The sequence below is a fragment of the Microtus ochrogaster genome, unplaced genomic scaffold (assembly GCF_000317375.1).
Source record: "Microtus ochrogaster isolate Prairie Vole_2 unplaced genomic scaffold, MicOch1.0 UNK4, whole genome shotgun sequence".
In the NCBI taxonomy this organism is placed as follows: Eukaryota; Metazoa; Chordata; class Mammalia; order Rodentia; family Cricetidae; genus Microtus; species Microtus ochrogaster.
This window is the reverse complement of record NW_004949102.1, coordinates 6,082,641-6,097,933: the sequence shown is the minus strand read 5'-3', so window position 1 is coordinate 6,097,933 and position 15,293 is coordinate 6,082,641. Positions and strand designations below refer to the sequence as shown.

Here is a 15,293-nt window from a genome sequence, read left to right as displayed (position 1 = left end):
CATATGAAGTTGATTATTGTCTTCTCCAGATCTGTGAAGAATTTTGATGGGATTTTGATGGGGATTGCATTGAATCTATAGATTGCTTTTGGTAGAACTGGGCAGGTACTCTTAATATGCCACAATGGCCGCCATGTGGGCAACTTGGATTCAGCTCTTGTTTTGAGAAATGAAATAAGAAAGAAACCGTAGAGGCTGGAGAGATGGCTCATCCGTTAGAACTGGCTGCTCTTCCATTCCCAACACCCATAAGGCAGCTCACAAGCATCTGTAACTCCAGTTCCAAGGGTTTCAGCGCCCCCTTCTGGCCTTTGAGAGCACAGGGCGCACACAGTGTACAGAAACACCCCTACACACAAAATAAAAGTAAATAAACCTCAAAATTAATTATAACAAAGAAACAGTGCATAGGTGTGTGTGTGTGTGTGTGTGTGTGTGTTTAGAGAAAGAGAGGTTGAGAAGGAGATAATATGAGGCTATACTTTTTAGAAAAGGGGGGAAGAAAAGTTTAGAGTAGAAAACTGAAGTTTTTAAAATGGAAAAGAAAAGATAAAAAGAAAACCAAAAACCTTAAAGCCAAGGTACAGAAAGATAAAGTTATATGAGGGGATGGGATGAAAGATGATATATATCTGATGATTTAAGGTTATTAAAATACCTGAATGAACTCAAGCCAGCACTTATAAACGCTGGCTTCACAGAACAAGCCATGTATAACTAATAGAGATAGCCATTTGGGGAAACTGAGTCATACCAAAACTCAAGACTAATTTTAAACTGTTTGATTTTTTTTTTTTTTGAGACAGGGTTTCCCTGTGTAACAGTCCTAGCTGTCCTGGAACTAGATCTTGTAGACCAGGCTGGCCTCGAACTCACTGGGATTCACCTGCCTCTGCCTTCCAAGTACTGGGATTAAAGGCATGCGCCACCACCGCCCAGATTTTTTTTTTTTTTTTTTTTTTTGTCTGAGCATTATCCAAATGTCACACTGACATTCCAGAGAAGTTTCAGCATCTACCAAGATTTCTCGGAAGGTGAGGGGCAGGACTAGGCACAGTTCTGTGAGGAAGTGTGTGTGTGTGTGGGGGGGGTATTGACATGCTAGGGACCGGGCCTTGAGTCCAGGCTCCATGGCTGATGCTCAGTAAGGCTTTGAACCCAGCTCTCTCAGCTGCTTCATGGGTGAAATGGGGGCAGAGGCATTCCTCCCTGCATTGTTGGGGTAGAGCTTAGAGATCATGAGAAAAGAGGGGTATTTGTACCAGGGATTTTGGTTTGGTTTGGCTTTTTGTTTTGTTTTTGAGACAAGGTTTCTCTGTATAGCCCTGGCTGTTTTGAAACTCACTATGTAGACCAGGTTGGCCTTATACTAACAGAGATCCCCCAGAGAGTGCTGGGATTAAAGGCATGTGCCACCACAGCCAGATTGGGAATTAATATTTTCATCTGCACAAATAGTTTCTGAGGAGGGTGATTAGAAGTTAGGGCCAAAGAGAAGGAAAACTGGCTACCGTGGGCTGGTAAAATGGCTTAGCAGTTGAGTGCTTACAGCGCAAGTCTGATTGTCTGAATTGGGTCCACAGTGCAGGGAGAAATCTTCTTCGATTGCCTTCCTGGTCCACACTGGTGCGGCGTGCACATGCCTGAACACCCCCTCCCCCATCTCTCTCTCTCTCTTATTTCTCTCTCTTCTCTCTCCTCTCTCTCTTCCTCTCTCTGTCAGTCTCTGTTTCTGTCTGTCTTTCTCTCTCTGTCAGTCTCTTTCTTTCTGTCTCTCTCTCCTCCCCTCTTCCTCTCTCCTCTCTCTCTTCCTCTTTCTCTCTCTCTCTCTTCCTCTCTCTCTCTGTCAGTCTCTGTTTCTATTTCTCTCTCTGTCTCTGTTTCTGTCTGTCTCTGTCAGTCTCCTCTGTTTCTCTCTCTCTCTCTCTCTCTCTCTCTCTCTCTCTGTGTGTGTCTGTCTCTCTGTCTCTGTTTCTCTCTCTGTGTCAGTCTCTGTTTCTCTCTCTCTCTGTCTCTGTTTCTGTCTGTCTGTCTGTCTGTCTCTCACTCGTTCTTATTACTTTCGGGGTTGGATGAGAGCTGCTAGTTCCTGGTTCTCTTGGCTTCACTGGCTCTGACTTTCCCTTTGCTGTGTGACCCCAGCTCCAGGTCACAGAGTTTGAGTCACAGTATCTCCCTGCCCCTGCTCAGCCCCAAGAGGGGCTCACACATCTGGGGAAGAGACCCTGCCCTCTTTTTACTCAAGCCTTGACTCCTGAGGGAGACCTCCAGTTCCGGCCCTGCCTCAGTTGGGGGAGGGTGGCTTCACATTCCAGATCTTCAAGGCCAGGACAGGGACTTTGGCTGGATTCACAGCTCCACCCTCAATGTCCATCTGCCTGTGAACATGGGGCCCCATCCTGCCTTCCCAGCTGCACTGAGCCGTTTCCCAGTCCTAGGCCCGGTGCACAGTTTTCCTCTTTCCCACACTTGGTCTCCTTCCTGCTAAGGGCCCAATTGTGCTCCCTAAGGGGGCTGAAGGCCTGCCTGAGCGCAGTGTCTGAAAAGGAGGCTCATCCAGCCAGAGAAGGAAGGTCTAGGCATTTGGGGCCATGACCCGGTCTGGGTTAGAAGTGGTGAGTGGGGTCCAGGAAAGAAATGGATTTGAGAAGAGTGGGTTCTCCTGACTGAAAGTGACTGTCAACCATCTGCCAACCACTCCCCTCGATTCCTCTCCCCATTTCAAGTGTGTGTGTGTGTGTGTGTGTGTGTGTGTTGTTGTTGTTCATCAGACAGGAGTTCAATGTATCCCAGGCAGGCCTCAAACTTGCTGTGTAGTGTTGAAACCTCTGATCATCTTGCTTCAACTGGGAAAGCTGGGATTGTGGGTGTGTGCCCCCCCACTTTATACCCAGGATTGTGGGTGTGTGCCCCCCCACCGCTTTACACCCAGGATTGGGGGGTGTGCCCCCCACTTTACACCCAGGCTTCCTGTATCCCAGCCCCCGAGATTCTTCATCTAAGAGACTTGGTTTGTTCTTCACTGTACAGTTTTAAGTGGACAGTGGGTTTCACTGCTTTAAAAAAGCAGAGGCACTGAGGGAATTTAAGGGTTATTTAAAAGCACGCGGAATTGACTACATAGGGATTAGGATAGAGTAATATTTATTTATTATATATGTATGAGGTGTTTTGCCTGCATGGGTGTATTGCCTGGTGTTGGGGAAGCTACTAATTGGATTTCCTGGAATTAGAATTACAGACTGTGAGCATTCATGTGGGTATTGGGAACCAAACCCGGGTCCTACACAAGAGTAGCAAGGTCCCTTAACCACAGTGCCTTCTCTCCAGCCCCTTGCTGAAGGTTTTGAACCCAGCTGAGCCTGCTGTTCTTATAACCCCCATGAGGTAGAGGAAGAAAAGTTACTCAGAACCCTTGAAGATTGAGTAGTCCCAAAGGGCAGGGAGATGGCTGGCCCTGACCCCTCAATTCTGCGCCTAGTTTCCTGCAGAGCTTGGAAGACTGTTATGGGTCAGGACCCGCAGGGGCCCCCGGGGGTAAGAAGCCAGCCCTTGGTGGTGTAGGGGAGCAGGCACCAAGGGGCGGAGAGCTGCCGGGCCCTCCCTGAACAAAGACTGGGTGGGCGGCGGCTTGAGTCTCCGCACCCCGCCTCCCGCAGCGCCCGCCGAGCACCGACCCACAGCGAGGCGGGAGGAGAGAGCATGGCGGGGGCCGGGGCGGTGCTGCTACCTCTGCTCCTGCAGCTCGGGAGTCTGGTGCTGGCCGCATGCGGTGAGTCGGGGCTTCCAGGGTGTGCCCCCACTTCTGGCTCGGTCCGGCAATCCGTCAGACAGGGCTAGACCATTTCTCTAGCCCCGCCTGGGCAACTTGTCTCCGGCCGGCCTCAGTGCTCTCTCTCCGTACTCCCCGTCGGTGGGGGAGCAGAGTGGGGGAGGGGGGGCAGGCAGGGGTTCCTGGACTGGGCCAGGTCCTCCTGCCGTCCCTGCCAAGGAGTCCTGAGCAACAATGAAGCAGAGGCTGTCCTGGTATCTGGGTGTCTGAAGTTAATTATTTCTATTAAGACAAGGGGAGGAGGGAGGGGGAATGCTCTCTGTGGGAACTGACTTTGTCCTGTCAGACTGTAGCCTTTGAGGCTTGCACGAACGGATGGTCTCTGCAGGAACAGGGTAGGAGAAGGCTGAGGGGGACCAGAATTCAGTTTCTGGGGTGCAGCCAGGCTCGTGCCACTTCTAGGAGGATTTTCTGCAGATCTTCCAGGAAAGTGACTGGCCCTGTTTTCAGCTGGGGATTCCAGTGGACCAGAGGACCACCCCCGCCCAGGTCTCTGCTTCCTTGACCCCCCTCTGCTGTGCCTGCTTAAGTTGAACCAGAGGAGCAGGCTGGAGTGCTGGGTCTGCGGGGGTAGCGGAGCTGGAGGAGGTCATGTTTGGGTGGAGGGATTCAGATACCGAGACCCCCCATCCACGAACACCCTTCATGTGGGTGAAGAAAGGATGGGCTGGTTATGGAACAGCTGGGGAACCAGGGAACTGGTGGGCACTAAGAGGGGTACAGAAGGGTGGTGCTGAGTCCCAGACTTAGGTAGCTGGGTGCGTTGGGGTGGCACTAACTGAGCCGTGGGTAGATATTGGACTGGAATGCCCCCTCCCCAGGGGGTGGTCAAGAAAAAAGGAGGTGATGCCCCTCTGCCTCACAGGTCTAGTGTCCCTGGGAAAAGGCTTTCAGTTACTCCAGCTGGTCCTGATTGAGTTGCCGCTGTGGGAAAGAAAGGCCAGCAGCCTTCAGCCTCCTTTGCCACCTCTTCTGGGGAGCCTCCACTCCCTTCCCACTCTCTGGATGTCTGTGGGGAGCGGCCTTTGCATTTACCTTCCCTGCTTAGGGGGGGATGAACTGAGGGGAACGTGGCTGTGCCCCACTCCAGGCCTAGGCTCAGAGGCACATTCCTCCTTCCTGGACATAATGTTATCTGGAACCAGGAACGCCCGGGCTGTCTTCACTGTGCCACATCTACTGGGGGCCTTGCCAAAACGGCAGAGCTAGGTTCTGCTTTCCAGAGCCCACCTTATCCAATATGGGGCCTCCTGTGCTTCTGGTACACACTTATAAACAGTGGGGTGAGGAGTACCTTTCCCCAAAGCAGTTCCTTTACTGACAGGTATAGATGAGTGGGGGCATGCGTGAGCAAGTGCGTGTGCACACACATACATGCATGCACCTGTGCACACACACATCTGCACACATGCAAGCATGCACACGTGCACCTGTGCACACATACCAGACCTCCAAATATTTAAAGAACCCTTCTTACACATGTCCAACACCCTCCCTTGCAATTCAGCCTGTGCTGGACCCTTGATCAAACATAGCATGTCAGGTCTCCAAGCTATCTCTGGCCCACAGTGGATGGATGGTCCATGCCTAAGGATCCCCGCAGAGTCAGAGCAGGCTTCAGGGAGGCCTTGGTCTGGATGCTGCTCTCTGTCTCTTCTGGAGACTGAACTAGGCTACTCTGGTGATCTCAGGGTTTCTGTCTCCGTGTGTTTCTGTTGTCGTGGTCTTCCCTGCTTGCTTCCACTCCAGCACCTTCACAGTCCGTGTCTCCTCCCACGGATATGGGACGCGCTGGGGCGCATGCGTGCTCTAGAGGACAGAACACAGGAGACCTTCCCAACCACTGCCCACAGGCCAAGCTGGCTTCTTGCGCAGAACACAGGAGTCCTTCCCAACCACTGCCCACGGGCCAAGCTGGCTTCTTGCGCCCTTTAGGTGGGGAGGTCTCCAGAGAGCGCCCGAGCCTCGCGGACATTCTGGACTATCAGCAGCAGGCACCCTCCCGCTCTTCTGTCCCTGCTGGGGCCCACCAACAGCAATGGTGCCCCCTGGAGGAGAGGCTGGAGCGGCTGGAAGCCGAGGTGACTGACCTCAGGAAGCAGGTACTGTGGAGGCAGGCTGGCAGGGATGGGGTAGGATGCACTTTGCGTTTTGGGGTTGTTTCTCCATTTTACAATCCTTAAGGAATTGTCTATGATGGGAGCTGAGCTGAGCCTGCCCCTCCACTCTGTTTCCCCAGAACAGGGACCTGCAAGCCAGGGTGCTGCAACTGGAGTCTCGTGACTGCTGCTCCACTGCCCCCCAGTGCTGCGGGCTGCAGCGCACCTGTCCTGAAGGGGCTCGCTGGGAGCCTGATGCCTGCACGACCTGTGTGTGCCGTGACGGGACCGCATACTGTGGCTCCCAGCCCAGCCTGCCCCACTGCCGCGGTCAGTATCATCCTGTCCACCCACTGCAGCTCCTTGGGGGCCTGGAGAAGGCACTAGGGTCCTAAATGACATTACTGTCTCCACCTCAGGCTGCAGCCACAATGGCCAGTCTTATGGTCATGGGGAGACCTTCTCCCCAGACGCCTGCACCACCTGCCACTGTCTGGTGAGTGCTTGAGACCCACCTAGATATCCCAGACCTGTCCCTGTGCCCTGTCTGCCTCTCTCTAGCCACCTGTCACTGACATGCTGTGCTGGTTGTTTTGGCGTCTGTCTGCCTCTCCTGCCGGGACTCTCATCCTTGGGATTCCCATTGGTTCTACTTTCTGGAGCTCAATCTCGACATACTTGTTGGGCCCCCAGAGGTGCCTGGTGGAATTGCACTAGAAAGAGGAAGGCTTTAGAGCCCTCTGTATTCCGGTACTGAGGTTGGGAGAGACACATGGTGGGAGACAGTCTAGGAAGGCCAGAAGAGCCAGGATATTGCCCGTTCTGCGGTTTGGATTTCCTTCTATGGCGGTGGGATTCCACTGGAGTCCACAGAGCCAAAGAGTGTTAGGACTATCCCCCTGGTATGGAAGGGGTGCAGAGACCTGCTGGAAGGCTGCTACACAGGGCCAGAGAGGGCAGTGGGCTGCAGGCAGGGGCTGTTCCTACAGAACAGGCAGGGGACAGTGACTAGTTAGATCCCATGGAATAAGAGAGGTCAGATGGGAAACTAGAAAGGCAGCGATGGCAGAGGCTTGAGAAGAGCTGGGAGGACGGAGGCAGTGGCTCTGTGGGATTTTTATTGTTTTGAGACAGAGTCTCACATGTAGCCATGGCTGGTCTGGAACTCGCTGTGTGGAGCAGGCTGATCACAAAGTGACAGGGGTCCTCCTGCCTCTGCCTCTGCCTCCCAAGTTCCTTGTTTATTCTTTCATTAGTCTTTTCAAAATTTGAATTTCAAAAAAACACATGATTTAAATATATACAGTATGCCCCATACAGTATTTGGGACATACTCTCTGTTCTTGTTTTTTTTTTTTTTGTCGTTTTTGTTTTTGTTTTTTTAAAACTGTTTAATGTTGCTGAGGCTGGCCTTGAGATCCTGATCCTTATGTCTCCTCCTCCCAAATTCTAAATGTACCGCCACCATACTTGGCTTTAGCCTGAAACTTACTGGGTAGCCCAAACTGGGCTCAACTCAGAGCAATCTTTCTGACTCAGCCTGAGTGCCGGGATTACAAGTGTGAGCCACCACATTAGGGGTGTGTGTGTGTGTGTGTGTGTGTGTGTGTGTGTGTGTGTGAGTGAGTGGTAAGTAAACCAAGAGCATTCTACATGCGAGGCAAGCAGTCCCCCACTAATCTATATTCACAAACCTCCTTTGCCATGGTCTTTGCTCGCTCTCTTGCTTCTTTTGTGTTCATAGTCTTGCTGAGTTACTGCTCAGGCTGGCCTTGGATTCATTCTACAGCCCAGGCGAGTCTTGAACTTTTGATCCTTCTGCCAGGAGAGGCATCCCAGTTGGTGGTCAGTTGGGGGGGGGGTACAAGGACTCCAGCCAGCCCTCGGATAGAGACCAAGGCTGAAGTCCTGGGAGTTGGTGGACTTTAAAGGGACTCTGGTGGCAGCTTGGTGGCAGAGTATTTGATGAGCATAAAGGAGACACTGCTTTAGAGCCCCAGCAGTCTTCTCTGAATGCCCCAAACTGTATAATTCAAAGCCATGGACACACACAGAGACCTTTCAGGGTACATGGTGTCTCGGGACCACTGCTATTCCATATGACAAGAGCCTTTGATGATTGTGTCCCGTGTGGCACAGGCTTGGAGGAGGGGGCAATGGGCTCACCTTTCAGGACATCCTCCTCCACCCGTTATAAATAAAGCCAGCACACTGTCAGAGTCAGACCCTTGACTGCCGCTTGCTGGAAGATGGAGGAAATATAAAAATAGGGGGTCCATCTTTTGATGTTGCCCCAAGCATCTGGGGCTCCTACTTGGGGATCCATGCCCAGTTCTGAAGGCTGCTCTGGGGGCCACAGGGCTGTTGAAATGTGACATCTAAAGACCAATGTCCTTTCCACTGGCCAGGTAAGAGTTAGGGTATAACCCCCACCAATGTTTCTGTCCCCCCCGCCCCGCTGCTCTGCATTGCCCGAGGCCTGGCCTCGCCTCTGAGCATCTCGGTTGAAGCCTGCTAGGCCTCTGAGGCCTGCAGGGTACCCCAGCATGGACGGTGGAGAGAGTTCGGGGGAGGACTTGATGTCTGCTCTGTAGGCAGGAGCTGTACAATGCCGAGGTCCCTCATGCTCTGAGCTCAACTGCCTGGAGACCCTCACCCCACCTGGGGAATGCTGCCCCGTCTGCCGTCCAGGTGACTCCCTGTTCTTACCCATGGATCCCCTTGGCCTCCATGGATCCACACCTGCTTGGGGCCATGCCTTCTCTTGGGTGCTGTTCACCTACCCTGCTCTCTAGTGACCCTTGCCATCCTGGCCACCAACCTTCCAGGCTGTGAGTATGAAGGACAGCGTCATGAGGAAGGGGCCAGCTTCTTGTCTAGTTCCAACCCCTGCCTCCAGTGCTCTTGCCTGGTGAGTCACTGCAGCCCCTGCCCAGGCCTGCTTGCTTGGGCCATCTCTGTCCCACCCTGCCGTGTCTGTCACTGTTAGCCCTGTCCATGCCATCTGAACCTGGTGCCATTCCTGCTAAACACCGCCCCACCTTGAACCTGCGGAAAGTCATACCCAGGGGTTTTACAGACATTGTCCATTGTAGAGGAGCCTGGTTCGTTGTGTGCCTGTGAAGTGCCAGCCAAGCCCCTGCCCTGAGCCAGTCCTGAGGCCTGGACACTGCTGCCCAGTCTGCCAAGGTGAGAGCCCATGACCCTTTCATTTATTCACGTATTTATTTAACGTGTATAGGTGCGCGTACATCTGTGCGCCATGTGTATGCAGTGCCTATGGAGGGTGCGGGGGATCGAACTCAGGTCCTCTGAAAGAGAAATCAGTGCCCTCAAAGCGCCGAGCCATCTTTTTAGTTTCCATGACTCTTTCTTTATAGAGTCCCCAGCAGGCTGTCTCACTGTTTCTCGACTCCAGAGCCCTTCCTTCTAGACCGATATTTGATCAGTGGACAAGCAATGCCAGGCCAATCATACTCTGGATCGTCAATACCTGAGTTCACATTTTTCCACTGTCTCTTAGTAATTCCGCGAGTCTAAGCTGTTGTTTCTCCGTTTGTTTTCCGTTTGTAAGGTACACGTGATGTACCTTCTGATATTGGATAATAAGTGACTATTGTCTGCTTAGTCCATCTGACCACGGAAGGAAGGGTGTTCCAGAGGAGTCCTCACTAACTGAGGGTATGCTGTGCTGTCTAGGGAAGGCATGGAGGAGCAAGCAGAGGAGCAATGAGGATCTCATCCTGTCTGGGGCGCTGAGAATCCCTAAGAGTCTAGACCAGTGGTTCTTTTTTTTTTTTTTTTTAAAAATTTTTTATTTTTTTATTTATTATGTATACAGTGTTCTGTCTGTGTGTATGCCTGCAGGCAAGAAGAGGGCACCAGACCCCATTACAGATGGTTGTGAGCCACCATGTGGTTGCCGGGAATTGAACTCAGGACCTTTGGAAGAGCAGGCAATGCTCTTAACCACTGAGCCATCTCTCCAGCCCTAGACCAGTGGTTCTTAACATGTGGGTTGTGACCTCATTGGCAAGCCTCTATCTCAAAAAATATTTATATTATGATTCGTAACAGTAGCAAAATTACAGTTAACAAGTAGAAATGAAAATAATTTTGTGGTTGGGGTTATCACAACACAAGGATTGTATTGAAGGGCCGCAGCGTTAGGAAGGTTGAAAACCACTGGTCTAGACAGAGGTAGGAGCATGAGAGGAGCGGGGAGAGGAAGGCAAGATGGGGCCCAGAAAGGTTCCCATTATTGCCTTTCTCCATCCCCAGCCCCGGGCTGCACAGAAGGTAACTCTCACAGGGACCATGGCCAAGAGTGGACCACTCCTGGAGACCCCTGCCGCATCTGCCGGTGCCTGGTGAGTCCTGAGGCGCCCTTGGCTTGTCCTTCACCCTGCCCTGCCATCGGGCCTGCTGGATTCTTGATTTCATTCCACCGGCCGCATCCGGGGGCACCGAAAAGAGGCAGAGATAGAGACGATTATATTGTGGGCCCTGTGAGCATGTGACCTGGTGGGCTTGCCTGCTCTGTTTAGCAGGCTGGTAATTTTAGTTCAAGGAGTTCGTAGGTGGGAGGAGAGCCAATAGGGCAGGACACACTGGGTGGTCAGAGCACCAGAGAGAGAGGAATACAGTTGAACTAGGCAGCAGCCAATCCTGTGACATCAAAACTCTTAACATGTGCCGGGCCAGAATGGCTCTGGGCGAGATGTGGTAGCAGATGCCTTTCATCTCAGCTCTTAGGAGGCAGAGACGGGAAATTTATGAATTTGAGGCTAGCCTGGGCTATGTAGGAAGACCCTGTCTGGAAGTGGTTTCACCTGCCTGTGATCTCAATTCTCAGGAGGCTGAAGCAGGAAGATCATGAATATGTGGACAGCACAGGTTACATAGTGAGACCTTGTCTCAACTATCCTTCCTCAAAACAAACAAACAAACACACACAAAACAAACAAAAAACCCACAAAAAAACAAGAGAGGGACAGTAAGATTAAAAGGAATGTGAAATATCTCGAATACTCTGTGTTGCTCACATGTTGTAATGGGTAAGTAGATTACAATATGAAATTTTAATTTTCTCTGTTTCCTTTTGAGTTCCAAAAGTTGACCTTGAAAAAAGTGTGCATGGGTTCTGTGGCTTGAGAGTTATCTTGTTCTTCAGAAGCTTGGGTCTAGAACTTCATGGGTGAGGGTGTTGTTCACCTAGGCCTTGGGGAGCGGGTGAGGACGGAGATGTAGGGAAAGGCACCCTAGGAATGGGCAAAGGGCGCAGTTGAAAGTACCGGCGTCCTGAAGTAGAGGCCCGCCCACACTTTTCATTTTAACCCACAGGCCTCTGAGCGGCGGACTATTGTCATCCAGAAAACAGACTGAGTCACAGGTAGCTAAGTGACATGCTAGGCTGTACGTCTGTACTAGCTTCCTAGGGCCTCAGTAACTGAGGGCTACACACCAAGTCACTTCAAACGACAGAAATATATTCCATGCTTCTGGAGACCTGAGGTCCGAGACCAAGGTGTGGCAGGTTTGATTACTTCGATGGCTATGAAAGGGAATTTGTGCCTTTCCTGGCTTCTCATCATTGTTGCCATTCTTTGGCTCTTATAGCATCCAAGTATTTTTTCTTAAGATTTTAGCTTTATTTTTCACTTGTCAAAAAAAATTTTTTTTGAAAGTCTCACTAGATTGACCAGACTGGCCTTGAACTCACAGAGATCCACCTGCCTCTACCTCTCAGGTGCTGGAGTTAAAAGGCATGCATACTACAGCTGGCCTCGTTTTTCTTTTTTAACTGTGCGAATACACACGTGTCTGAGTGTGGGTTTGTGTGTGTGAGTGCAGCCCCCATGAAGACTGTCGGCAACAGACCCTTTGAGCCTGCTTCCTCTGCAATAGCAGTCAGCACTCTAACTGCTGAGCCAGCCGCAGCATCCAGAGCTGGCTTCATCTGGACATTCTCCCTCTGTGTCTGAGTTCCTCTTTATATACGGATGCTAAGTCATAGTGGGTTGGGGGACAACCTACTCCAGTAATACTTCATTAATTGACTACATCTTCACTAACTCTGTTTCCCAAAGAGACCAACCATATTCTGAGGCATCAATGGACGAATCTGGGGGGAGGTGCATTCCGTCCCATAGGGACTTCTGAAGTGGATAGCTAGGCTCCTAATGCCATTTCTGTTTCTTGGCTGAACCCTGCGACGGGGATCTCTCCTTTGCCTACCCTTGCTAGGAGGGCCAGATTCAGTGCCGCCAGCGGGAGTGTGCCAGCCTGTGTCCGTACCCCGCCAGGCCCCTTCCGGGCACTTGCTGCCCAGTGTGTGATGGTGAGTCAGGAATGGAACAGAAAACCTAGAGAGGCCAGCAGTGCCGGTGGCTGGCCCCGCATGAGTTACCTGTGATGGTCTGGACTGGGGGCACTGGGGCGGTGAGTTTGCCCTGAAGAGCATCTGAGCACAGTTTCCCTACAGGCTGTTTCCTAAATGGGCAGGAGTACAGCAGTGGGGAGCCTGTGGGCTCCCAGGACCCCTGCTCCAGTTGCCGCTGTGCTGTGAGTATGTCTGCCTGGCAGGGAGGGCCTGGCTTCAGGGCCTGTTCCCTGCTGACTGGGCCCTGTTGGCAGAATGGGAGTGTCCAGTGTGAGCCTCTACCCTGCCCGCCTGCACCCTGCAGATATCCGGGCAGGATTCCTGGGCAGTGCTGCCCTGTGTGTGATGGTGAGTGCCAGGGGCAGGCACCAACTAGGGACAGGCTCAGGATGATGGTGAGCTTTGCCTTCCTCGCACCTACGCTCCTACCCCCTCTCACCTCGCTCTCACGGCACACACTGTGGTGTGTGTGGTGGAGGCAGGCAGGCAGGGCCTCCTGGAGGACTTGCCTAGGTGATCTTCCTCAAGGTGGGATGGTATGCCTTGAGATGGCATGATGCCTCCTGCTCAGCCACTAGTCCTGTCCCCCAGACCCCTGTCCTCCTGTCCAGGCTGTCAATACCAGGGACATGACTATCAGAGCGAGGACACCTTCACCCTGCAAGAGAACGGCCGCTGCCTTCGGTGCTCCTGCCAGGTGAGTGTGCCTACCTTCCGCCCAGTGCCCAGTTCTGTGTCCCTCCTTAAGGGCCGCTCACTTGACCTTCTTCTTAGGCTGGTGACGTATCCTGTGAGGAACAGGACTGCCCGGTCGCCCCCTGCACTCGGTCTGCCTCTGGCCCCCAGCTCTGCTCAGGTGTGTCTGTGTATGTTCTGAGGAGAACTCTACCCCAGTAAGGAGGCTATGGTGGGTTTGCAAACCAGGGTCCCCATGGACTGGGAAGAACAAGGATAGATGAAGCTATTTAGGTTGCCATGGTGACAGGCCCCTTTCCCTTGCTTGTAGCCTGTGCGCTCAATGGTGAGGAGTTCGCGGAAGGGATCCAGTGGGAACCAGATGGACAGCCTTGTACCACCTGTTCCTGCCAAGATGGGGTGCCTGTGTGCAGGGCTGTGCTTTGCTCCCCAATACCCTGCCAACATCCTACCCAGCCTCCCGGTGAGTGTCCCGCCAGATCTCATCTTTCCTCTTTGGCTTTGACCAGCCCACCCTGACCAGCCTGCCCCACTTAGGTGCCTGCTGCCCCAGCTGTGAGAGCTGCACCTACCATGGCCTCGTGTATGCCAATGGGCAGAACTTCACAGATGTGGACAACCCCTGTCATGCCTGCCACTGTGAGGTACATTCCTGGGCTTAAAGCTGCCCCGCAGAGTCCCTCCTGGGCCTTCTCCCATTGCCCCTTCCCTGCTCCCAGGACGGGACTGTGAGGTGCTCATTGGTCAACTGTCCTTCCACGACTTGTGCCAAGCCTCAAAATGGACCGGGCCAGTGCTGTCCCAAGTGTCCAGGTATGTGTTTATTGTGTCGGACTGGCCTGGGGTATCCGGACTTTATTTTCACACAGCTGGATGGGACCAACAGATATCTTCCAAAGAAAGGACTTTCAGAACCGTTTTTGGAACTCACAAGGGCAAGGGTGGAAGGAGAATAAAGGCTTGCTACCTTTCTGTGTTACCAGACCACCCTGCTCTGTGATCCTACGTATCTTCTCAGGTGCAGCCACCTACGCACCCACGTAGCACAGGTTCCTGCAGTGCGGGTGTGTGCATGGGGCATGCTCCCTGTGTGCATGGACATGTGTCCTAGGCACACACTTGTGGAAGCTCTACTCAGCACCCCCAGAGACACGCACCCATCTCCATCTGCAAGTAAAGGGACTCAAACTTTTCACACCAGTGAGAGAGATATACATTGCTACCCATAGCCCCCATCCTCCTCTCCCTGATTGGTGGCTCTGGGTTCTGGCAGCACTGAAGAGGCTGCAGGTGGCACCTAGCCCCGTCAACCTCTGCTGAAACACCTTTCTCCACTGTCTGCTGCCCAGACTGCGTCTTGGAGGCACAGGTGTTTGTAGATGGAGAGCGCTTCCCTCATCCAAGAGACCCCTGCCAGGAGTGCCATTGTCAGGAAGGCCAAGCTCGCTGCCAGCCTCGTGCCTGCCCCAGCGCCCCCTGTGGTCACCCTCTGCCCAGCACCTGCTGCAGGACAGACTGCAAAGGTGAGGTCGCGAGGTTGGGGAATGGATGCACATGGCATTGAGAACTCCCCAACAGGTACTTAAGCCCTAGGGACAGCGGCCCATAGCTGCCCCCTCTTTAGGCTGTGCCTTTGGTGGGAAAGAGTACCCCAACGGAGCGGACTTCCCTCACCCCACTGACCCGTGTCGCCTATGTCACTGTCTGGTGAGTGTGTGACCCGGAGTCAAAGGGAGTATGTGTAAGGGTTGGGAACCACTTCGCACTAATCCGACTTGACTTCATCTTTCTGTCCATCCTCAGAGCGGCAACGTACATTGCCTGGCGCGTCGCTGTCCGCCGCTGTCCTGTCCCGAGCCAGTCCTGCCTCCTGGAGAGTGCTGCCCCCAGTGCCGCGGTGGGTAGGCAACGCTCCCAAGGCAGCCCCTCCCAGCGATTCCTCCTGCCCTCTCGTGCCACGTGACACACTCTCTCGCAGATGTCCCGGCTGGCTGCCCACGGTCAGGGGATGCGGTTCCCGCCCGCAACCAGGAGCACTTCTTCCCACCGGGAGACCCCTGCAGCCGCTGCCTCTGCCTGGATGGCTCGGTGTCCTGCCAGCGACTGCCCTGCCCGCCAGCACCCTGCGCCCACCCTCGCCGGGGCCCCTGCTGCCCTTCCTGCGATGGTACCTCCTCTGTGGTACCCTTCGAGATCCGGATGGCACCCCCCATCCCGTTTTGCCATCTGCTATCCGTCTCCCAGCCTTGGCGTCCCTGCTCTTAGAATATGCCTTCCCAGAGGT

The 15,293-nt window shown here is 53.2% G+C and overlaps 1 protein-coding gene across 1 annotated transcript in view; it reads left to right on the top strand.

The window, feature by feature from the left end:
• Window positions 1-15,293, top strand: part of Kcp (kielin cysteine rich BMP regulator) — a 47,314-nt gene that overhangs the window by 19,016 nt on the left and 13,005 nt on the right. Inside the window, exons 4-22 of the mRNA XM_026788549.1 lie at window positions 5,768-5,934; window positions 6,072-6,261; window positions 6,351-6,427; window positions 8,526-8,622; window positions 8,760-8,842; window positions 9,027-9,120; window positions 10,213-10,301; window positions 12,178-12,271; window positions 12,416-12,495; window positions 12,568-12,661; window positions 12,925-13,010; window positions 13,088-13,169; window positions 13,320-13,472; window positions 13,547-13,653; window positions 13,729-13,822; window positions 14,359-14,532; window positions 14,634-14,716; window positions 14,813-14,906; window positions 14,988-15,176. Of these exons, the coding sequence (XP_026644350.1) occupies window positions 5,768-5,934; window positions 6,072-6,261; window positions 6,351-6,427; window positions 8,526-8,622; window positions 8,760-8,842; window positions 9,027-9,120; window positions 10,213-10,301; window positions 12,178-12,271; window positions 12,416-12,495; window positions 12,568-12,661; window positions 12,925-13,010; window positions 13,088-13,169; window positions 13,320-13,472; window positions 13,547-13,653; window positions 13,729-13,822; window positions 14,359-14,532; window positions 14,634-14,716; window positions 14,813-14,906; window positions 14,988-15,176 (2,127 nt within the window). The remainder of the gene's footprint in view (window positions 1-5,767; window positions 5,935-6,071; window positions 6,262-6,350; window positions 6,428-8,525; window positions 8,623-8,759; window positions 8,843-9,026; window positions 9,121-10,212; window positions 10,302-12,177; window positions 12,272-12,415; window positions 12,496-12,567; window positions 12,662-12,924; window positions 13,011-13,087; window positions 13,170-13,319; window positions 13,473-13,546; window positions 13,654-13,728; window positions 13,823-14,358; window positions 14,533-14,633; window positions 14,717-14,812; window positions 14,907-14,987; window positions 15,177-15,293) is intronic.